General features: G+C 39.8%; 1 protein-coding gene across 21 annotated transcripts in view; it reads right to left on the reverse strand.

The window, feature by feature from the left end:
• MACF1 (microtubule actin crosslinking factor 1) overlaps positions 1-19,845 on the reverse strand; it is a 225,181-nt gene that overhangs the window by 159,047 nt on the left and 46,289 nt on the right. For all 21 annotated transcript variants that reach the window (XM_063455732.1, XM_063455698.1, XM_063455716.1 and 18 more), the window contains exons 2-26: positions 15,606-15,667; positions 14,278-14,367; positions 13,256-13,333; positions 13,086-13,178; positions 10,719-10,885; positions 10,524-10,636; positions 10,315-10,421; positions 10,114-10,233; positions 9,922-10,017; positions 9,490-9,617; positions 8,937-9,030; positions 7,659-7,813; positions 7,027-7,294; positions 6,438-6,566; positions 6,086-6,163; positions 5,782-5,943; positions 5,566-5,670; positions 5,114-5,209; positions 4,846-4,971; positions 4,593-4,745; positions 4,335-4,489; positions 4,090-4,216; positions 3,825-4,008; positions 318-481; positions 50-228 (exon numbers count right to left, since the gene is read on the reverse strand). In XM_063455732.1, coding sequence (XP_063311802.1) covers positions 50-228; positions 318-481; positions 3,825-4,008; positions 4,090-4,216; positions 4,335-4,489; positions 4,593-4,745; positions 4,846-4,971; positions 5,114-5,209; positions 5,566-5,670; positions 5,782-5,943; positions 6,086-6,163; positions 6,438-6,566; positions 7,027-7,294; positions 7,659-7,813; positions 8,937-9,030; positions 9,490-9,617; positions 9,922-10,017; positions 10,114-10,233; positions 10,315-10,421; positions 10,524-10,636; positions 10,719-10,885; positions 13,086-13,178; positions 13,256-13,333; positions 14,278-14,367; positions 15,606-15,667 — 3,229 coding nt within the window. The remainder of the gene's footprint in view (positions 1-49; positions 229-317; positions 482-3,824; positions 4,009-4,089; positions 4,217-4,334; positions 4,490-4,592; positions 4,746-4,845; positions 4,972-5,113; positions 5,210-5,565; positions 5,671-5,781; positions 5,944-6,085; positions 6,164-6,437; positions 6,567-7,026; positions 7,295-7,658; positions 7,814-8,936; positions 9,031-9,489; positions 9,618-9,921; positions 10,018-10,113; positions 10,234-10,314; positions 10,422-10,523; positions 10,637-10,718; positions 10,886-13,085; positions 13,179-13,255; positions 13,334-14,277; positions 14,368-15,605; positions 15,668-19,845) is intronic.

Consider the following 19,845-nt stretch of genomic DNA (forward strand, 5'->3'; position numbering starts at 1 on the left):
TTTAACAGAATACAGCATCATTTTGCAGCATATTTTAAAGAACACTCACTTCTCCAGGAAGACAGAAGATAACCCATACACATGATCCATCTTCCCCACTATAAGATCCAGCTGGGAGCGGACATTTGGGGTACTTGAAGCAGAAGGTGACTTGTGCAGGAAGTGATCGCAACGATCGGATACCATAGACAACTCTGATTTTAACCTCTTCAATTCTTCTTGCATTTTCTGGTGTGCAAATCAAAAGTAACACATGTTATAAATACGAGTCTAATACAGAACCTAGAGATTACCATGCAAACAGCCACTTTTCTGACCTCTTGTTCAGCTATGCGGACAGTGTTCTCATGCACAGCGTCTGCATCACTACTTGATGGACTTTGCAATCTCTTCACTATTCTCTGCTCACAATCGTCCAGATGCAAGCGTATGTTGTGAAGTTCAGATAAATATGTTTGTGCTACAGATTCATCTTTATCTTCTGTAGAAAAGAAAAAAAAAGGAATAAATAAATAATAAACCTAAAATAAAAGGGCAGTCAGTGTAACATAAACCACTTAAAAACTTGGGATATTGTTAGACATAGTAATGTACCCATACCTATAAGAATGAAAATGTACAACAATTAGAAAACAACGGAATATTATTTTGTTGAACATGAAATAAATTACATAGTTTAACGTTTGGTTAAGCCAGTAATTTTATGCTTGCTACAGTCATAGTCTAATAAGAACATAGATAGAAAAGTGTGCAGAATCTGCCCTGGTGTCAGGCAGTCATAACAAATACAGAGAAGTTGGAAGGCTGCCGGTAAGCAGCCACATGACATTTGTATCTGTCAATAGTTTGCAGTACAGTTGACTATCCCTACAAGTGAGTGGATGCAGCATCTCCCTCTGTGATCCAACTTAGCCTTTGCCAAATTCATGTGGGAAAAAGTGGACAATACACAACGAGACACAAACCATTTTAAAACATTAAGCATTTGACTCACCAGAGTCATGCATCATTTCAAATGGAATGCTTTTTACAGCACCTTATTTTCTGTTATGATATGTAGTCCATCAAGACTCAAAATGTTTATTTCTACTGCAGGCATGCATTTGCAAAGTGTTTTGTATAAATAAATAGACCAAAACCACTATATGCTTAGAGCAACACGACAAACACCTAACATACTTTATTGCAGGTTTCAACAGAAATTGGCATTTTTATAATTGTTAAAACCAGGTACAGCTATGAATATTTTAATTTCTTTTTACATGTCTTTGAATCATTGAGACAAGTCTGGAGACTTGCCTACATACTTAAGTGATATGCATACAATCAAAACTGATTTGTAAGTGCAATTGATCTATTCACACTATTTTGGTGCACTTAGTATATCACCTTGTGATCGATTTTGTTCTATATCTGTAGATATACCTGTTTTTTAAAGTTTTACACTGAGGACACAGAGAAGTCCTTATCATATCAACAGAATAAGAGTGCATAGGGATAAATATTATTTATATCCCCTCCCATTTATTTCTACTTGTACTAGGGGTGTTGCTGTGTTTGTTCTGACTTTTATGAATGTACCTTGTTACACCCCCCTGTCAATCAGACAACTGGTCATGCTACTTCCTGGTTGTTCAGCTCAGTGGTGCTAAACTCAAGAGGCAGCAAACTGCCCAGAGCGCCTATCTTGCAAAGAGTTCTCGCTGAGCTGCATTGGAAAATCTGTGATTGGACAGCCACATAAAATCTGGGTGGGGTTAGAAAAGCTCTAGACAGCTTATACAAGACGGCTTTTATAAGCCGTTTTTAGATATACCCCCAATTAAAGAAACGCATGCATGATTTCATTAGTAATATATCTACTAAAAGTGTTTTGATAAAAAAAATTATTTAAAAAAAAAATAAATGAAATTTGGGTAGCAACATGTGCCTTCAGCTCCTAATCAACTCATTTGTATCATCCAGTTTCCATCCTACTGGATCACAGCCCATAGATTCTTCATTCAAGCATGACACACCAAGCGCTTTTCAGTTATCATTACCCCAAACCTCTATATTATAGGATTCATTTGAAAAACCACTTAATATGATATGACATTACCTGGCTCTCGACATACTTTCTAAGTGTTCCTACATGGATCCCTTCTACTTCTCCCTCCATATTGCCCCTTTGCCTAGCTGTATATCCTCCTGTGGCTTTAATCCCCATGTCTACAAATTAAAACCATATCTTCTTTTCCCTTCAACACTCAATCTCTTCTCCTGAATGCCTTCATGGGTGTCATCTCCCACACACTTTCTACATACAACGTAGCCAAAACTGTTTGTTTCTTGCCTGTACAATCTCCCAACAGGCTTTTAGACTAACACACATTTTCATCTCCTGCTATAACCTTGCCAATCCTCTCTCCCCATCACCTCTAAAACAGTACCCTAAGTCCTCATCCATAAGATGCAGTTTATGTTCATCCTTGCTCACTATCCCCAGCTACTGAAACAAACTACTAGGCCTTATTAGTCAATTAGAAAACAATTCCTATCCTAATAATACAAAACCCTCCATGATCTGAAACGTTTACAACCTCAATACATTATCACATTGTCATCTACTCACCCAAGAAAAATGATCATATTGGAACTTTCCACCTGTTTTGTTCTCATTTGCCACATAATTCTAGAGGTATGTGCTCTTGGATGACAGTTGAGATGTTCAAAAATTGAATGCATTATTCCACGTGAAGTGCGTTGGCAAGCACTTTTACGCATGAAAAAAGTTACAAAAATAAACATACATGCTTTAAAAGCCTTAGAAAGCTTTTCTAGGTGAAATTCTGGAATGCTGCAGGACTTGCACCTGAACAATACCTCCTCATGGTAGGATGAATAGTAGCTACATAAAGCGAAGTATTTACTTAGTTGTAGATAAATAGATACAATAGAATACAAAAATAGACCAGGACTGTAAATAAGTAAAGCTGCAATGTACTCTGTAGATGCAATTCATTTTTTTATCTTGAGGTAGACCCTCTCCCTACTGTGTGTTTGGGCCTGAGATGCTATAGTTCCAGGAGTCTAAAGGAAACCACATTTGGTTAAGCTGTTTTATCTGTTTTGTAGATCATAATTTTCTGCATCAAACTTTAAGGAATTAACTTTATGCCCTATCCTAAACTAATTTGCTCAATGAATAAACCCAGTCAGGAAAACTACAAATACACTATTGATCACATGCTGTAGTGGATATGGTGTTTGGAGTATTTGTTTAACAAAAAACTGGGCCTCTGTGTCCGACACCCAAAGTCCAGACCATACATTTGCAGCTGCTTGAATAGTGCTGGTCTAACCTTCTTGCAGAAAAACACTGCATCCAAAGTTGGACGGATTATGCAGAAGTGATTATGTTGCACTGCCTAATAGACAGAGACAATCTTTAGTTTTGACAAGCTGGTCAAAAACCTTTTGACAGAAAATTGATGGATGGCACCCAAACATTCACAGCATCGCAGCCACTACAATGGCATGCTATTTTCCTATTATGGCTAAAATATTGCATTCACACAATCAGTTTAATTTTCTTCGGTGAGGAGGGGACATTGAAGAGCAACTGGCACATGTAACTATAAGATTTCACAGTACATTGCAGGCAACTCTGAAGCTTAGAGGAAGCCTCCTTAGTAGGAACAACTCGACTGCCACACTGTCTCTACTACTATACAGCTTTTAAACAAATGGTATATGACAAAAAAGGTGGAGGCATGTTCATGTTTTGAACTGAAAAGACAATACTAAAATAAATGCTTACTCTCTTAATTCACACTACTCACCTGTTTCTATAAGATCCACCAATTTTCTGCACTGCTCCTTAAATGCTTCTACCTCTTGCTCCAGACTTAATCGATCGGTCTGTGAAAAGATCTGGGAGTCCTTGCTGTCTTCAAGGAAGTCATCCAGGTGGGAGTGCAGGCTGGAAAGGGTCTGCAGACGCTCGGCCAGGGGCAGAACCCTAAGCTGTTGACAGAAAAGTGTTAATTGTTGGTCTGGCTACATAGTATTTGTACACAATCAGATTTTGAGTCACAGATGTCTAACCTTCTCAATGTTCCAGCTCTGTACAACATCCAGGTCTTTTCGAAGATAGTGCCATGAGATTAAACTTTTAGTATTAACGTGTAATTGGTGCCATAAAGACATCACCTTTTGATACAACTGTTCCACCCTGTAAATAAAAACAAATGTCTCTTGTATAAGAAAATTAGAGGATGTAGACCGTATCTGTAGACCGTTTGAAACCCATGGAGGTAAAAATGAGCATTTACTGCAGACTCCATATTTACCTGCTGGCCATATCTATTGCTTCTTTATTGGGAGATGGAATGAGGAAACAGACAGAAGGTACCATTGCCTCATTGCCAGTTGTGCTTATCACCTTCCACTTTGTCCTTTGGGAGTGATCTTCTAATACACATTCCTCATTCCTATTGATTGTAATCTAAATAGCAAAGTAGTACCAGTTGTTACAAGAAAATACAATATTGAATGCTTTGTGCTCCTTTTTAGCGGTAGTTTCCTAAACATTTATCCAAACTGCATACCTCGATCTGCCGATAGTCACAGATTGCTCTAATAGGCAAAGTGCCACTTAGGCCATGCTCTGGGTTTCTAGGCTTTAGCTGGACAATGTTCTTGGATCGTCCAACCAGACTGGCGACTGTAGTCCTGGACTGGATGAGCTGCTCTTTCTCATCCTGCAAAGACATTACCTGCTGTAAATGTGCAACATGTATAAAGCAACACTACGAAAGAACACAGGAAAATAATGGAGGAAAACATAGCATCATCTCTCACCATAGAGTCCTGCAGCATATCTTCCAGCCGGTTAACACTAGTACTGCGGTCACAGGAATATTTTCTCTTGATTGAATCCTGCATATTTCGTAAATAAACCTCCGATTCATGCACATCACTGAAGAACTACAAGGAGAGGGGGAAAAAAAGAAGGAAAACAGAGTTAGTCCACTGAAGTAAGATATGACAAAAATAACTAGAATAGAACTGAGGACCTGACCGTGTACGTTAACATAAAAAGTGATAATTCAGTATGCAGGGGCTTTACCTGAAAATACGCAGAGTTTTCTTTTACATGCTGCTCCACACAAAGACAGAGCTGCTGAACCCACTGCCACTGGGACAAAACAGCAGCACTATAGGCCTATGAGAAAGGCAGAAAAGGAAAATAGTATGGTCCTTTAACAAAACAGCTGTTTTATTAAAAACAATACGGAAAGTGAAAGCACGTGTTAAAACAGCTGATATGTATGAAGTGTCATGGACTTTTGCTCTGAAGATAAGCAGATAAGATAAACTAACACTCCTAGAGCAAACGTTGAAGAAAGTAAATCATTTCTTGAAGCAAAACCTCATTCCACTCATTATCGCAACAATGCAAAATTACTAACAAGCATGGAGTCAATGCAATGACATAATTGAATGCACGCTGCTGCATAGAAAAGGATAAAGCTGCAGGCTGACTTCCCAGGAAAATCAATGGGTTCTCCATCTGCTTACCTCCACAGTTTGTTTTGCAGGGTGATTTTTTAGTGATAACATCTCAGCTGTTTCCTGCAGCGATTGAATCACATCCTGCTTCTCATCTAGCTCTTGTGTCAGTTTCTGGGATAATTAAATAAAGGAGAAATGAGATCACGATCACATCACGAGGCTGCCTCCAACACAGCATTACGCATGCAACAATGTGGCTTATTCACAGGTCTGTGCACGTACATTAAAGTAATCTTTCTTGGCAGCCATGTTGGAATTTAAATCACTCCAGTCATATGCCAACTCTTCTTCTTCCTTCTCATTTAACCAAATAATCTGCGCCGTTGCACGGGACACAAAATCATGGAGGCTTTGTAAGTGGTGTAAACGGGAACTTGAGGTCTCCTGTATAGGAAAATAGCACAGACATACCTAATTTTAATGATTTTGTAATCAAAGCTTCTATATTGTGCCACAGTATCTAGAACATGGATTACAACACCATCAGATAAGAAGACCATTTTGAGTTTTTGAATGGTTTGCTCACCCCTAGTTTGCTGTACTGAATTTCAAGCTTGTTCAGGGTCTCTCGATAGCTACTTCGGAAATTTGGAGACATTTTAACCTACAGGAAACCCAAAGGATTTATCAGTTGCAAGGCACATAATAATCAGATGCATGCAGAACTGCACATTCAATTAGCTGAAGTGAGGTATAACACGTACATACTCCTCCCAAAGGCTAAGCAAAGCAAGACAATGACTTACCATGTAGAGAAAGCATCATAGGATAAGGCACATGACATCATGAACATGCCCACTGAACAAACATCTGGCTCTTCTAAATTAACATGAAATAGGTCTAATGCGAATGAACAAAATATATTAAAACACACTCACCTCATAGCTCCTAGCTTCTCGAAGACTCAAGGCTAGTTCCTCTACACTGTTGTGCACCTGGCGTTGATTTTCAAGTTGAGCTTCCACACTGGGGAGATCATTGCCCCACTCCGCTCTCTCCAGCTTCATCTGAAAAGCACACAACGTGAACCATTTAAAAAAAAACAAAAAAAAAAAAAACACATCTATCCACCAGCAAGTGGATCACATCTATCCACCAGCAACACTGCAAGTTTATAGTAATTTTATTAAATGTATTACTTTACAGTTTAGTGGTAATCATCATGGGGTGCTATTATTGCCAAGATAAACGTGACAGATATATGCAAACATAAGCTCAGTAACAGAAGAACACTGTAGGATATTTGCCAAGCATCATCATGACTTTAGCTCCACCACAGCTGGAAAGTTGTTCCATCATGTGCTGTAATGGTGCCTTAGATTCCACTGCCTTCCAACACCTCTTATAAAGAATACTACACTACCACACTCATATCTCTGCATGGTCTTGTTTAAATCTTGCCAGTAAGAGTAAAAATTAAGCTTTCCTCCCCGATTAGGAAAGTGTAACTTAGCCATGAGCCCATACCTGCATCTCTTCCACCCAGGCAAGAAGTTCATACACGAATCGCAGGCTGCCCTCGTCTTCAGAAGATGAAAGTGCAACTAATTCCATCCGACTCATTGGTTTTCGGAACCAAGACGTAGACGATGTGTGTGTAGTATGAAGGGTCTGCTGGAGGGCCTTGTTCTCAGAAACAGACGGCTGCAGATCAGAATTGCTAAAGTTCCCCCTCCTGTACAAGTTGGTACATTCCAGTCTGAGGGAGAAGAGCTCATCTTGAATCCGTAAGACTCTGAGAAGAGAAAGAGTGTAAATCCATTTAAAAGTCAGAGAAAAATAATAAAAGGAGCCAAACAATATCTGTGTAAATGTAAACACCTACAGTATGGGGTGGGGTTACCCCTAAATAGGAATAAACATTAACGAAGTAACAATATGGTGTTTCCAATAGATAGTCTGTTTAAACGGACTATCTCTGGCAAACACCCTATGGTTACTTCTTTAGTGTTTATTCCATTTAAGAATCAACAAGATTCTTAATGCATATTGGAAATATCTACTTATTTAGTAGTTTTCATGATTTTATGTCAAAATATCTATTAACAGTCTTTCTGATTATGTTTTCTTACACTTATCTACCATCACTGAGAATGTACCTGAAAGCCAGTTCCTCCACCTGGAAATATTTTTCATCTCGCAAGATTTGCACGTCTGCCTGCAATTGACGGAGAAGACCCTCACTCTCCTGTAGGAACTGCACCACCTCAATTTCCTGCTGAACTCTCTGTCCACATTCAACATTATCTGCATCCTAAAAGGTAAGGTGCTGACCGTCAGTTGCCGTAACGGTAGATATACAATGGTGATGATAAAGAAATTAACATTACATACATTAACTTAGTGAGTTCACAATACTTTAAGTTATTCAAAGAGATCATTCACACCTTCCTAATCAAAGACTACAAAGCTAAGCAAAAAATACTGGCCCTGGAAAAAGAATATAAAAAATGCTTTCCAAAGAGACCAATAAAGGCTCTATCAGTTGTAAAAAAGATACCCCAGAGTTGGGGCAATCTATTTACAGGTTCCAACAAATTACAAGTTAACCCCAAACATCAGCTCTGCCACATATGGGAATTGTTAGCATTGTTAATGGGGGTTAGGTTTACTTTTGAGGTATTCTGCTGTTTCTGGTAAATGTTGCATCATTAATGTCTCTTTCCTTAACTGACCTACCTTTAATGTACTCATTTTAAAGCAGCCACTGTATATCATAGAATAAGTGAAATTATTTAAATCAACAAGCACAAATCAAATCAAATCAAAATTGATTAAACCAGTAAGGTGAAGACTTGAGAAACTGGCAGTTTAATCTTAAAGGGAAACTATAGTCACCAAAACAACTTTAGCTTAATGAAGCAGTTTTGGTGTATTGAACATGCCCCTGCAGCCTCACTGATCAATTCTCTGCCATTTAGGAGTTAAATCCCTTTGTTTATGAACCCTAGTCACACCTTCCTGCATGTGACTTGCACAGCCTTCCTAACCACTTCCTGTAAAGAGTCATATAAAGTTTATCCTTTCGTTATTGCAAGTTCTGTTTAATTTAGATTTTCTTATTCCCTGCTATGTTAATAGCTTGCTAGACCCTGCAAGAGCCCCCTGTATGTGATTAAAGTTCAGTTTACAGAGCAAGGAAAATTACATCTGATTGAAAGTGAAACCATTTTTTTTTCATGCAGGCTGTGTCAATCATAGCCAGGGGAGGTGTGAAACAAAGTGATTTAACTCCTAAATGGTAGTGAATTCAGCAGTAAAACCTGAGAGGCATGATCTATACACGACAACTGCCTCATTAAGCTAAAGTTGTTTAGGTGACTATAGTGTTCCTTTAATATACAATCGTATAGGAAAAGAGTGCCCATGTAACTTACAGATTGTAGTGTGTTTCTTGCAAGAGTAAGTTTTTCTTCACAACTCAGACAACCATTCTGAATTCTATTGGCAATCTGAAGAAGAAGCTCCAGTCTGTTAAAAGAAAAGATTCAATGATACCATAAGTGTACGCATGGCAGACAGTAATAATTGACTTTAAATAAAGGTTAAAGCCATTTACAATAACAGTTAACAAAATAACGCTAGGTAATCCAATTACCTTTTGGTACAAAGTCTGTAGTGTTTATATTCAGAAGAGAGGAATAACAAACAAAGATACCACATATTTAACATAACCTTTAGTCTGTCAAATACTTACTTAGCCAGTCAGTCATTACTAACCTGACCACCATAAATAAAATCCTAATTATATCCAACCTCTACACTTTCACCACAAGGATGACTTTGACCCCCTGACTTTAAATATCAAACACCACAACCAACAATTAAACAACGAGGCAGGGTGGAGGTTCAGGATGTGCAGATCAAGCTCCACGAGGCTTAATGTTTGTGATGATTCAATACGCACACAGAAAATTAATCTGCACTAACCTCTCTACAGCAGGGCGAAGGACCTTCTCTCTTTCTAGCATGGAGAGGATTAGCTTTCCCCACTGTTCTTCAACATCATTTGGGTGGCATAATGGAGGCAGTTTCAGACGGCCAAATTCAATCCAGGGCTGAAATTGGAGTTATAAGAACAGAGAAAAATTTTGTTGAGAAAGGAAATGGGCTACAAAAGTAAAAAGATGAAAAGAAAAAGGGAAAAGTGCAACGTGGCAGGATAAAAGAGCGCAGGCAGCAGTTTTAGTAAAAGTGATTTAAAATATATGATAATCCGTTTCAAAGGTAGGGCGAATATAATGGGATAGCAAAATGAGAAGAGAGTATGAGACAAGAGAGAACAATAGACTGACTGCATAGGAGATAGAGGGAAAGAAAAAGCACACAAACTGTTTGTTGATCACTGGCAAATTGTTTTACCTGTAACAGCTGGTATAATTTTTGGATATGTCCTTTTTCTTGTTCTTTTACAGGGATCTCGGTCTCTTTTACATGTACATACTGATTATAAAGTGCCTAATACGGAGGGGGGGGGGGGAAAAGTTACTTTGACCTGTAACAGTACATTATACTTTGTTTATTCTCATGTGTACATATATGTTTTTTTACTACCTTTAATTCAACAGGGTTCTGTGGGAAGGATTTGTCAGACATCAGAAGTACATGCTGACGGATCCACTGTGTAAGGGAAACTACCCTCTCCTGGTATTCAAGCCAGTACGACTCCACTTCCTGCAGCCATAAGAAAAGGTAAGTTGGGGCCTCTGTACAGAAGGTCAAAACAGCCACCAGAAAAGGTTAAACCAGACTTACAGTAGCACTGATTCCCTCTGTTCCCTCAGGGACTTTAGGAAAGGCATCATATATAGAAGACACATAGGTGATCACAGACTTCTCATCTGGAGAATCCACATCCACATCTGTACAGAGAGCAGCAAAAATTGTATTGTTAAGAAGATAAAATATGTGCAAGTGCAAACAAACACCAAAAAAAAAAAAAAAGAAAGAAAGAAAGCACCCACCTTCAGCATCCAATAACCTGGTTACCCCCAGGCTCTCTGCAATCTCAAAAGCCTGCTCCAAATTCTCCTGGTTACTCTGAATATTGACCTTCTGCATGTCCACGAGGTCAGGCCTGTAGGAAAGGTTGAAGTATTTAGACGCTACTGAAAATCAGATACCATTGATGACTTTTTAAGACAAAAAGTATTGCCTACCTGTATCGGTGGATAATGGCATTGAACATCTTGCCATCTCTCCAACTAGCAGAAAAATTGGTGCATTTAACCCCAGTGTACCCAGCTGTCACTTTTTGCGTCCATAGGAGCAGTTTCTCCTTGGCGGACATATCACCTGATTCACCACTCACGTAAATTTCAGATATCTGCAAACATAAAATCAGAAACTAAATCACTCCTAACATTCCAAAGTAGGCAGCATCATCTTTCCTCACACTGCATTAATCTGGAAAGACAAGTGTAAAATTTCACACCAGCTGCACACCCTGAACAAGTGCCTAAAACATTTCATCAACATACAGATCAGAGGTCTCTAAATGATTTTACAGTCACTTTCAGGAAAATAAAATGAATCCACTGTGAAGTGACTGAAATTCAGAAACTGGTTGTAATGAACTAAATCCTAATGTATCCGCACCAGTTAAAATGCCTCTTTTCTGTTCTCTGCTCCACACCATGTACTGCCAAGCAGGGTAATGTGTACAAATTGGTGAGGGTTCCACTAACAAGGTGTCAGGAGGTGGGTACTGACGCCCGGGTCCCACCTGCGCTGGCTGTGAAGATGGATCAGTGCAATATCCTGAAGAAGAAATATCAGGTCCCAAGGACTGTGTGGAAGCTACACTCCCTCTGGTCAAGGTGTTTTCTGGGGGTTCCGACGGTAGCATGAATGGAGATGAAAGTCTAGAGTTGATTCCTTTATTGGGACGATCTACAGGTACTAAATGATTTTGCCCATCGTCTGTCCTCACAGGTAAGAGCACTGCCCGGCTGTTGCCAGCACAGCCAAATTCTACCACAGCACCGATTGACCTCTGATGGTGGTCTGCTGGGTTTTCCACTATGCGGGCTATGACAGTGGTCCCTCTTGAAGGAGATCCTGGGACGGACACAGGATTCAGTAGATGAGCTCTCTGTACCTCTCCGTGCAACATCTCTCTAACTTGGAGGACTCTGCCCTCATCCTCAAAAACACTTTGAGAGCTCACATGATCTTTGTCAGCTGCATATTCACCCTTCATATTATCATCCACGTTTACTCTCTCTTCCTTCTGAGACACGCCTTGGCTCTGCTCCTCTCCACCTTGACCCTTTTTTTTCCTTCTAAAAAGCCTCTTTTTCTTGCCAGGATGTGGTTGTTTTCGTTGCCCTGGTTTTGGCTTCTTAGGTTTCCTAACACAGCTGACAGAATTTCCCATATCTTCAGAGCACAGATGAAGCAAAGATAGAGCAGGCATCCGGCACAGCACAGGATCCACACCTCACAGCATCAATCTCTGCTTGCAGTGCAGACATTTCTCTAGGGATAGAGGACCATACATCCCCCTCTCATTCCAGTATCCGAAGCTTGCCTCAGCCAGACATCTTACAGACTGAGACATCTCCCTGCATCTCTCTGCAGTGCACAGATCACAGGCACCTTACACCAAACCAACAGCTGATTGGATACACTGCACTCTGTATTAATGATGCAGTTAAATCCCACCCAGCATCAGAAGGGAGGGGGGAGGAGGGAGGAGGGAGTAAGGAGTAGGTTAGTGAAAGCAAAGGATGACGATAGAGCAAAAGAAGTGAAGGGAAAAATGCAGCCTCTAGAGGTGAATCAGCATCTCTATTCATCATTATTTTACACTTCCAAATCTGCAGGGGATTTTCTATTTGTTATTTTTCCAATTTAGCACTTTTAGCATGTACAAACGGCCAGTTTTAACAAACAGTTAAAGGATTTTTAAGCATAACTATATAAAGCACACAACAGATACATGTTTCAACCACAGATTTATTTATTGTACCAGGAAGGATACACTAAGATTTCTCTCGTTTTCTAGTATGTCCTGGAGATGCATTTATGGATATTATGCACAGGATCAGAATTTTTAAGATTGTGTCAACAATAGCAGTGCTTTAATCCCCTATAGTCCTATAATTCCCTATTATACCCTACATCTGATGGGAGAACATTCTATGTAGTAATTAAGTATTACAGAAAATATACAATTGCACATAGAAGAGTCAACCAAACCCACACATTTTTCAGTCAGTGGAAAACGCAAAAGAGCCATTGAGAAAGCTTCAATTTCCATGTTGTCTGTTGTACTAAAGGAGCTATAGTGTCACAAATGTCATTTTGTCACCCTCTAATTAAAGCCAAATGTTAAAAAAACAGAAGATCAGCAAAATTAAATTATCTAAAACACCCTGGCTAGTCATATCTATTATATTAAAGAATTAAAACCCATATTCTCATTTTCAAGGGTTATCTCTCAAGGCAGTCTCATCTCGCCCCAATTCACAACTTTAAAATGTTATATCTATCCCCAGTAAACAAAGAAATCCTGCCCATACCTGAAAATGGAGAATTATGGTCCATATTAGCCCCAAGGTCAGTTTTGGATTTCCATCAGTGATGTCATCATTTCTTATATTTACTAGTTTCACCTGCAGACAAACAGCATGAATAACATGGCAATCAAGCAGGACAATTCACACTAAACACAGTGTATGCATTCTCTTACCTGCCGCTGTTTTAGAAAATCCAGAGCTATCTGGACGTTCTGCAGGCGATGGAAACGCATCCTGCCCTTCTCTCTGGGCTGCAAGGCAAATATAGCATGTTTCTTATTAACATAGATCCAAAAGGATCAGGGATAAAGTTGCAGCGTAAAAAATAATTAGTATGTGAGATAAACATAATATAATGCAGTGAAGTCAGAAAAGAAGCGCAATAAGTGAGATATAGATGTGGAGATAACTAAAAAGGCTAAAAATGAGAATACATGGAATGGTTGGATCTGAAGAGTGAAAGAGTAGGCAAGAGGAACCAAGGGAGGAGTCACAAAGTGTGACAGCCATCAGGAGTAAGGAGTAGTAAGACATAAAACTGTATCAAGCAGAAATAGGGATACTGGCTTGACTTGACAATGAATACTGGGTCATAAAGTAAAGGGAAATCAGTTCCAATGCATGGAAAGGGAAGGTGTAATGTTCAGAACAGTGAAGAAATTAGAGAATAGATGCTGGTATATAAAGAGCAGAGTGAGAATAGTCAAAAACCTAAAATAAAACTTTGTTAAGAGACACTACATTTCCACTGATTTCTTCTTAAGATACAGAGCAGGTTATTGTATTTCATTACATGCACTGGCTAAATAAGAGGTGACATCTCACACGTGTGGACATATGAACATGGTTAGAGTGTTCCCACATGCCCATGCTAAAAATCACAGCACACATCCCTTTCCTTCCCCATTGTGCAGGCTGAACGACTACCCAGTGCTGGGCTCCTTTATTAAGCTGTGCTGTTAGGAGCCCCCTGATTTATCAGACAGAGTGACAAGATCTGGTGACATACAGCTTCATCAGGGCTCTCCTCTGACTCTTCCCTCATCAACAGGCGGCGGGACGGCACTCGGGTGAGTCGCAGGCCCCGGGGAGCCTCAGGTTCCTTGTTCTGATGGATATGGCAATGAGACTGTGAGGCTCAGGTGAATGCTAAGTTTTAAGTGCAGATAAAGGGCAGCAGGTATGGAGTACTTACCAGTCTGACACCAGAGAGAACCTCCAGCAGAGAGATGAGATTGTGTCCATCCCGAAGATCTTCGTATAAATCGTTGATGTGTTTGCGAACCTGTAATGGGAGCAAGACACAGTTAAACAGGTGGAGAGGGAATCTGAAAATAGATTAACATCAACTGTACATGAGGTGTCAGAATAAGGTTTAATTGTGTAGGTCCCACCTAGCAAATGAGGGTCATGGTGCATCTATTTTATGTGTTATCTGCTGTACCTTTGGGTCAGAGGATAAGAGTGAGCTAAGGCCCCCTCCTGGTTTACAATATGTCCTGGACATCCCCACTATTAACTACTAAGACCTTGCTCACGTCTTACTGAAAATGGAAAAGAGGTGATCCTGGAGTCCCTCTTGGTTATCAGAGGTACCCAGGACGCATACATTAAATCTCAACTTTATAAGATGATGAAGGGGAATAAAGGCAACTGCAAACATACTCATGTGTTTAACCCTAACCAACTGCACAATTTGCAGGAATTAGAAGTGGACCCATACCTGCCTACTGGTTATTAGAGTACTATTGTGACTCCCCATGCATTGCTCACTCGCTGAGGGGAGATAGCATGAAGTAAAGAGAATGTATACAACTATAAATCTGTTTACTTCAACTTATTAGCTTTCACACTGCTGTTCGTAATGTGAGGGATTAAGGAGGCATATCCCCTAAGCCACCTCCCTTATAGGGGTCCTATGGACCCTACTTGTTTATTTTCCCTTCTATAATCCTCTACTCATGTGCAACTTGTGAAATATCTGCATACTTTTAATCGCTCACTTATAACATATATAGAAAGGTGGGGACGCTAATCCTAGCTTTCAGCTGTCTTTTCTTTTTTTTTTACCCTTTTTTATTATCTCTTTTTTTTTCTAACTTTGTTTAAATTATTTATTTTATTCTTTTGTAATAGAGTGCCAGCTAGTAACAACTTAGCAATTTAAAATCTGCATATGTGTGGGCCATTTGTTTGTAAATGATCTGCTGATTAAAAAAAAAAATAATAATAATTACTTTGCTTTGAAACGGAGCTTGTATTTGAGCAGACTAGAAATGTGCAAAGTAAAAATATACCAGTGATGGGATATTGGATAAATATACAGAAAGCCAATAAGCAAATAACTAAAATGTATTTGTTTTCCCATTCAATTCGGGTGCAAAATCAGAGTCTAGTAAATAAACCCCAGTGACAAAGTAAGTAGAGTTCTCTTACAAAAGCTGACAGATAATCGAAAGGTTATTTAAGAATGGAGATTTGGATTTAGGGTAATAAGAAGTAGAAATTCCATAGTGAAAGTACCTTGATAAGGTGCTTGTTGACCCATTTGGTAAATGTTTTCTTCTGTACTCTATCTCTTTCATCTGCAGAAAAAAAAAAGAGATCAAGTGAAATGAGATAAGAACATAGGCTATAATTATGGAATAGAAATAAAAAAACTCTCCTACTTTGAAATTGGTGTGAGTGACCTCTAACCCTGGATAAACACTCGCCTCTCCTACAGAAAAGAGATTACTATAATCCAACAAAACTCCCAGTACAACCCAATCTCAGCTAGGATTACCAGGCAGTCAGCATAATCCAGAAATACAGCTCAGAATTAGAAACAAGAAGCAAAAAGTATTGTAAGCATGATGAGGGCCGTCGTATGAAATCAATAGGTAATTAAAACTAGCATACACACATCAAGAGCTGCTTGCACTTAGACCACAGACCCTGTTCCCTCATCATATCATATGCGCACACACACAAAACTCCATCCTGAGGATGTGAGGTCAGCAAACGGATTATTACAAAATTTGACCACACATGGGGAAGCATGAGATAGCGGCTGTAAAGATACTTCTATCAAACTCACAAAACTCACATCAAACTATCATCCCTACCCTCACTAGGTCACTTACTGACCCATGCAGCACATCAGACACACCAGGTGGGTGCTGGACGCTAGCTGGTCCTCGAGCTGATGCATGGCAGACAGTCCCTGCACCTTGCTTTGAGTCAGGGTGACAGTCACCACAGGATCCGGCAACAGTAAGTCATCTCTGCCAGACTCCTCCCACATCCTGCAAGTAGCCCACGGGAGATCCCCCATGCGTGTCTTGATATTAGGGTGCAGGGAGGACGTTCCTGTACAAGCAGAAGATGGGTGCTCTCACAGAGAACTATCTGTTGCAAGTCAGGAAGCTGTTGCAGCCTGAGGCCATCTGAACTCCACATCATCTTCAGGTATGGACCCGTCCCCTCACTAGCTGGGACATACCAGGAAAGCCCACCTTAGCCCTCCCCTTACTTCACCTCCACATCAGTACTCCCAGCCCAGAAACAGCCTCCAGTAATGTAAATAGACATGAACAAGCACTGACACTTTCACATGCAGAGGTGAGGGGGAGGGAGTCTGCATCCTATGATCCTGTGTCCAGCTTATCACAAGCTGAAATTCCACACAAGGGCACTGTAACAGCCACATCTCCATCTGTCATCTCACTGTGCTGTTAGTGAGTTACAAAGACTCTTGTCATTCTGCCATCCAGCAAAGATACATTCCCACTTCCTGACAGATATTCTGCCCTTCGTCACAGCAAAAAAATACAGTTTTTAAAAACATTTACATAAAAGATATTAATACCATATCGGTAAATAACATCCAGCAATAGCTACCAGTCAGTCTACACATAATATAGTCACCCCAACCGTACCCGCATATCCAACAACGCACTCATCACCAATCCCATAATAAAATACACCTGCATTCTTTATCTTTTCATACACCAAATTATTATTATTAGCATGTACACAGCGCCAACATATTCTGCAGCTCTTTACAATTCTAGAATGGGGGTATTTCACAAGTAACTGACATACAAACTACTAACAGAGAGGCGAAGAAGTCCCTGCTGAAATGAGCTTACAATCTATGAGACAAATGCCAATACTCATTTTACTGGCAGCTCCGGATTGGTTTAGCAATGTACATTTTCTTCACTTCTATTGAATAGAACGCCAAGGAAAGAAGCACTGCATATTACTGATTCTCAGGCCACCAATAGGGCTTCACTAACAAGAGGTCAGGAAGTGCCTTCTAATGCATTCTGATTAGGGCCTTCTCTGAAAGCCCCTCTGCTAATAGTGACATACACAGCAAACTATCTAACAAAGATACCATACTTTTTAATCATGTAAAAGAAAAAAAAAAAAAGTTTCTGTAGAAAGAACCCAGCGCTAGAAGTTTGTCACACTAGTTCAAACTGCATTAAATTGTAATGTACTGCAAACACTAAGATTTATTCACTCAAGTGAAATTTCTAAGTGAATTTCAAATGTATTATTATTTATAAAGCACCAACAAATTCCGCAGCACTGTACTAGATGTCAAAATGGAAAATTCCTCAAGTAAGCTATGCTTTCAAATGGATTTATATGAGCTTACATTTAATTTAAATCCACTTTGATCATATTTGATACAATATTGTCAATATGATGTCCATATATGTTGGGATGAGGTTCTATCACACTGTGTTAACTCTCCTCAAATTACACTCAATAATTAATATTGTAATTAAATAACAATTTAAATGATGCTATAAAGAATTCAGGCTGTTTAAAGTACCAAGGAAGGTCCCAACCAGTATTAAAGAAATTTCACTCCCCAGTAGACATTGGAGATTAAAAATGTAATCCTGGCAATTAGAAATGAACCCCTGGTGAGCATGCCAAGGACCTTTCAGATCTACCTAGCAGTGTGGGATTTGACGTTTTTAGCCCTGCATATTTGCAATGCTGGGGAGGGGGTCCCTATTAATATAAAATACCATAGGGTCAAAACTCAAATACCTCAAGGCAAATATGCAATGGAATAATTCCAATACATATCTTTTATTTCATTAGCAAATTGTAAAATAACAGGAAAGGCTAGTTATCTTGAGACCAAAGCTACAAACATGTAGTTTTTTGTAAGAGTCAACTAGTCGGTCTTGTTGTGCAGAGGCCAAATGGAACTATCCCCCTCTCTAACCCACACCCATTTACCCTGGAAGCCAGGTAGTCTTGATGAATACCAAAAGTAGAGATTAGAAATAAATTTAAACCTTTAAAAAAAATAAGACATTCTCTCTCTTACTGGAACATCTTGCAGGACACCACAACTATATATGGGATATACATATAGAATATGCAATTTCTATTAGACTAGAAGGGGTCAAAGTGATACTATAGTCACCAAAGCAACTTTAGCTTAATTAAGCAGTTTTGTATGTGTGTATAGATCATGCATCTGATGTCTCACTGCTCAATTATTACCATGCAGCCATGTCATACCACCCCTTTAACTCACACACATACATGGAAAAAGGGGTCATTTTTTAATCAGATGTTAACTCACTTTAGATATTTTTTTATTTTCGGCTGTGTAAATAGAACTTTAATCACACACAGTAGGCTCCTGCAGAGTCTAGATGGCTACTAATGGTGTGGAAAATAAGAAATTCTGAATTAAACAGACTGAGCAATAAAGGAAATGCAATAATTCAATCTCTTTTTACAGGAAGTGTTTAGAAAAACTGTACAAATCACATGCAGGGAGATTTGACTAGGATTGCATGAACAAAGTGATTTAACTCCTAAATGGCACATAATTGAGCAATGAGACTGCAGGGGCAAGATCTATACACCAAAACTACTTCATTAAGCTAAAGTTGTTTTGGTGACTATAGTGTCCCTATAAGTTTTCAATAAAATTATTGTAACTATACTTTATGGAAGCTTAAAGTGGCACTGTCATGGCCGAATCCCGGTTTGTTTGTTTTTACCCCCCCCCCCCCTCCCTCTACACCCCCCCTCTCCCTCCCCCTCCCCACCCCCAAATGCCCATTAGCACCCCATATGACCTAGATTTTAAACTTTATTTTCTGCCCAGACCTAGCTTCTGGGCACTGCCATCTTTGTGTGGGTAGATGGAGGCTCTGTGGGAAACGTCATCTGCCCAACTACATAGCGCTGTGAAATTCCTGTGCATGCCCAGTTAAACACTTTCATCCATTCATTCGACAGAAAGACGAATGAATGAATAGACATGTCAGATGAATATCGGTGTTCGTTTGTTCGTTCAGTTTATTACAAGGAGGGAGCTACTGGCGCGCAGCTCCCTCCTTGTAAAATGTAAAAATAGAAGCGGCAGGGAGCAGTGCTCCCCACCACTTCCTAAGCCCTCCCCCATGTCCTCCCTCACAATATGACCCCCATAATAGCTCCCGAATGCCCCTACTCGAAAAGCCTGTGGCTGCTCATTGTTGTAAAAAAAAAAAAAGGGGGTGGTGGCCAAATGCGGTGGGTGGGGGCCATAAAAACAATGAGGGGGACCTATTATCCTCCCCCTGGCCCCCACCCCTAAGTGGTGGGTGGGGGCCCTAAATAGCAATGGGGGGGACCTATTGTCCTCCTCCCCGGCCCCCACCCTTGAGCGGCTGGTGGGGGCCATAAATAACACTGGGAGGGGGGGACCTTTGGCTTAACTCAACCAATCAGGGGTATGTATGGATTTATT

Source organism: Pelobates fuscus, chromosome 1 (assembly GCF_036172605.1).
Source record: "Pelobates fuscus isolate aPelFus1 chromosome 1, aPelFus1.pri, whole genome shotgun sequence".
NCBI classification, from domain to species: domain Eukaryota; kingdom Metazoa; phylum Chordata; class Amphibia; order Anura; family Pelobatidae; genus Pelobates; species Pelobates fuscus.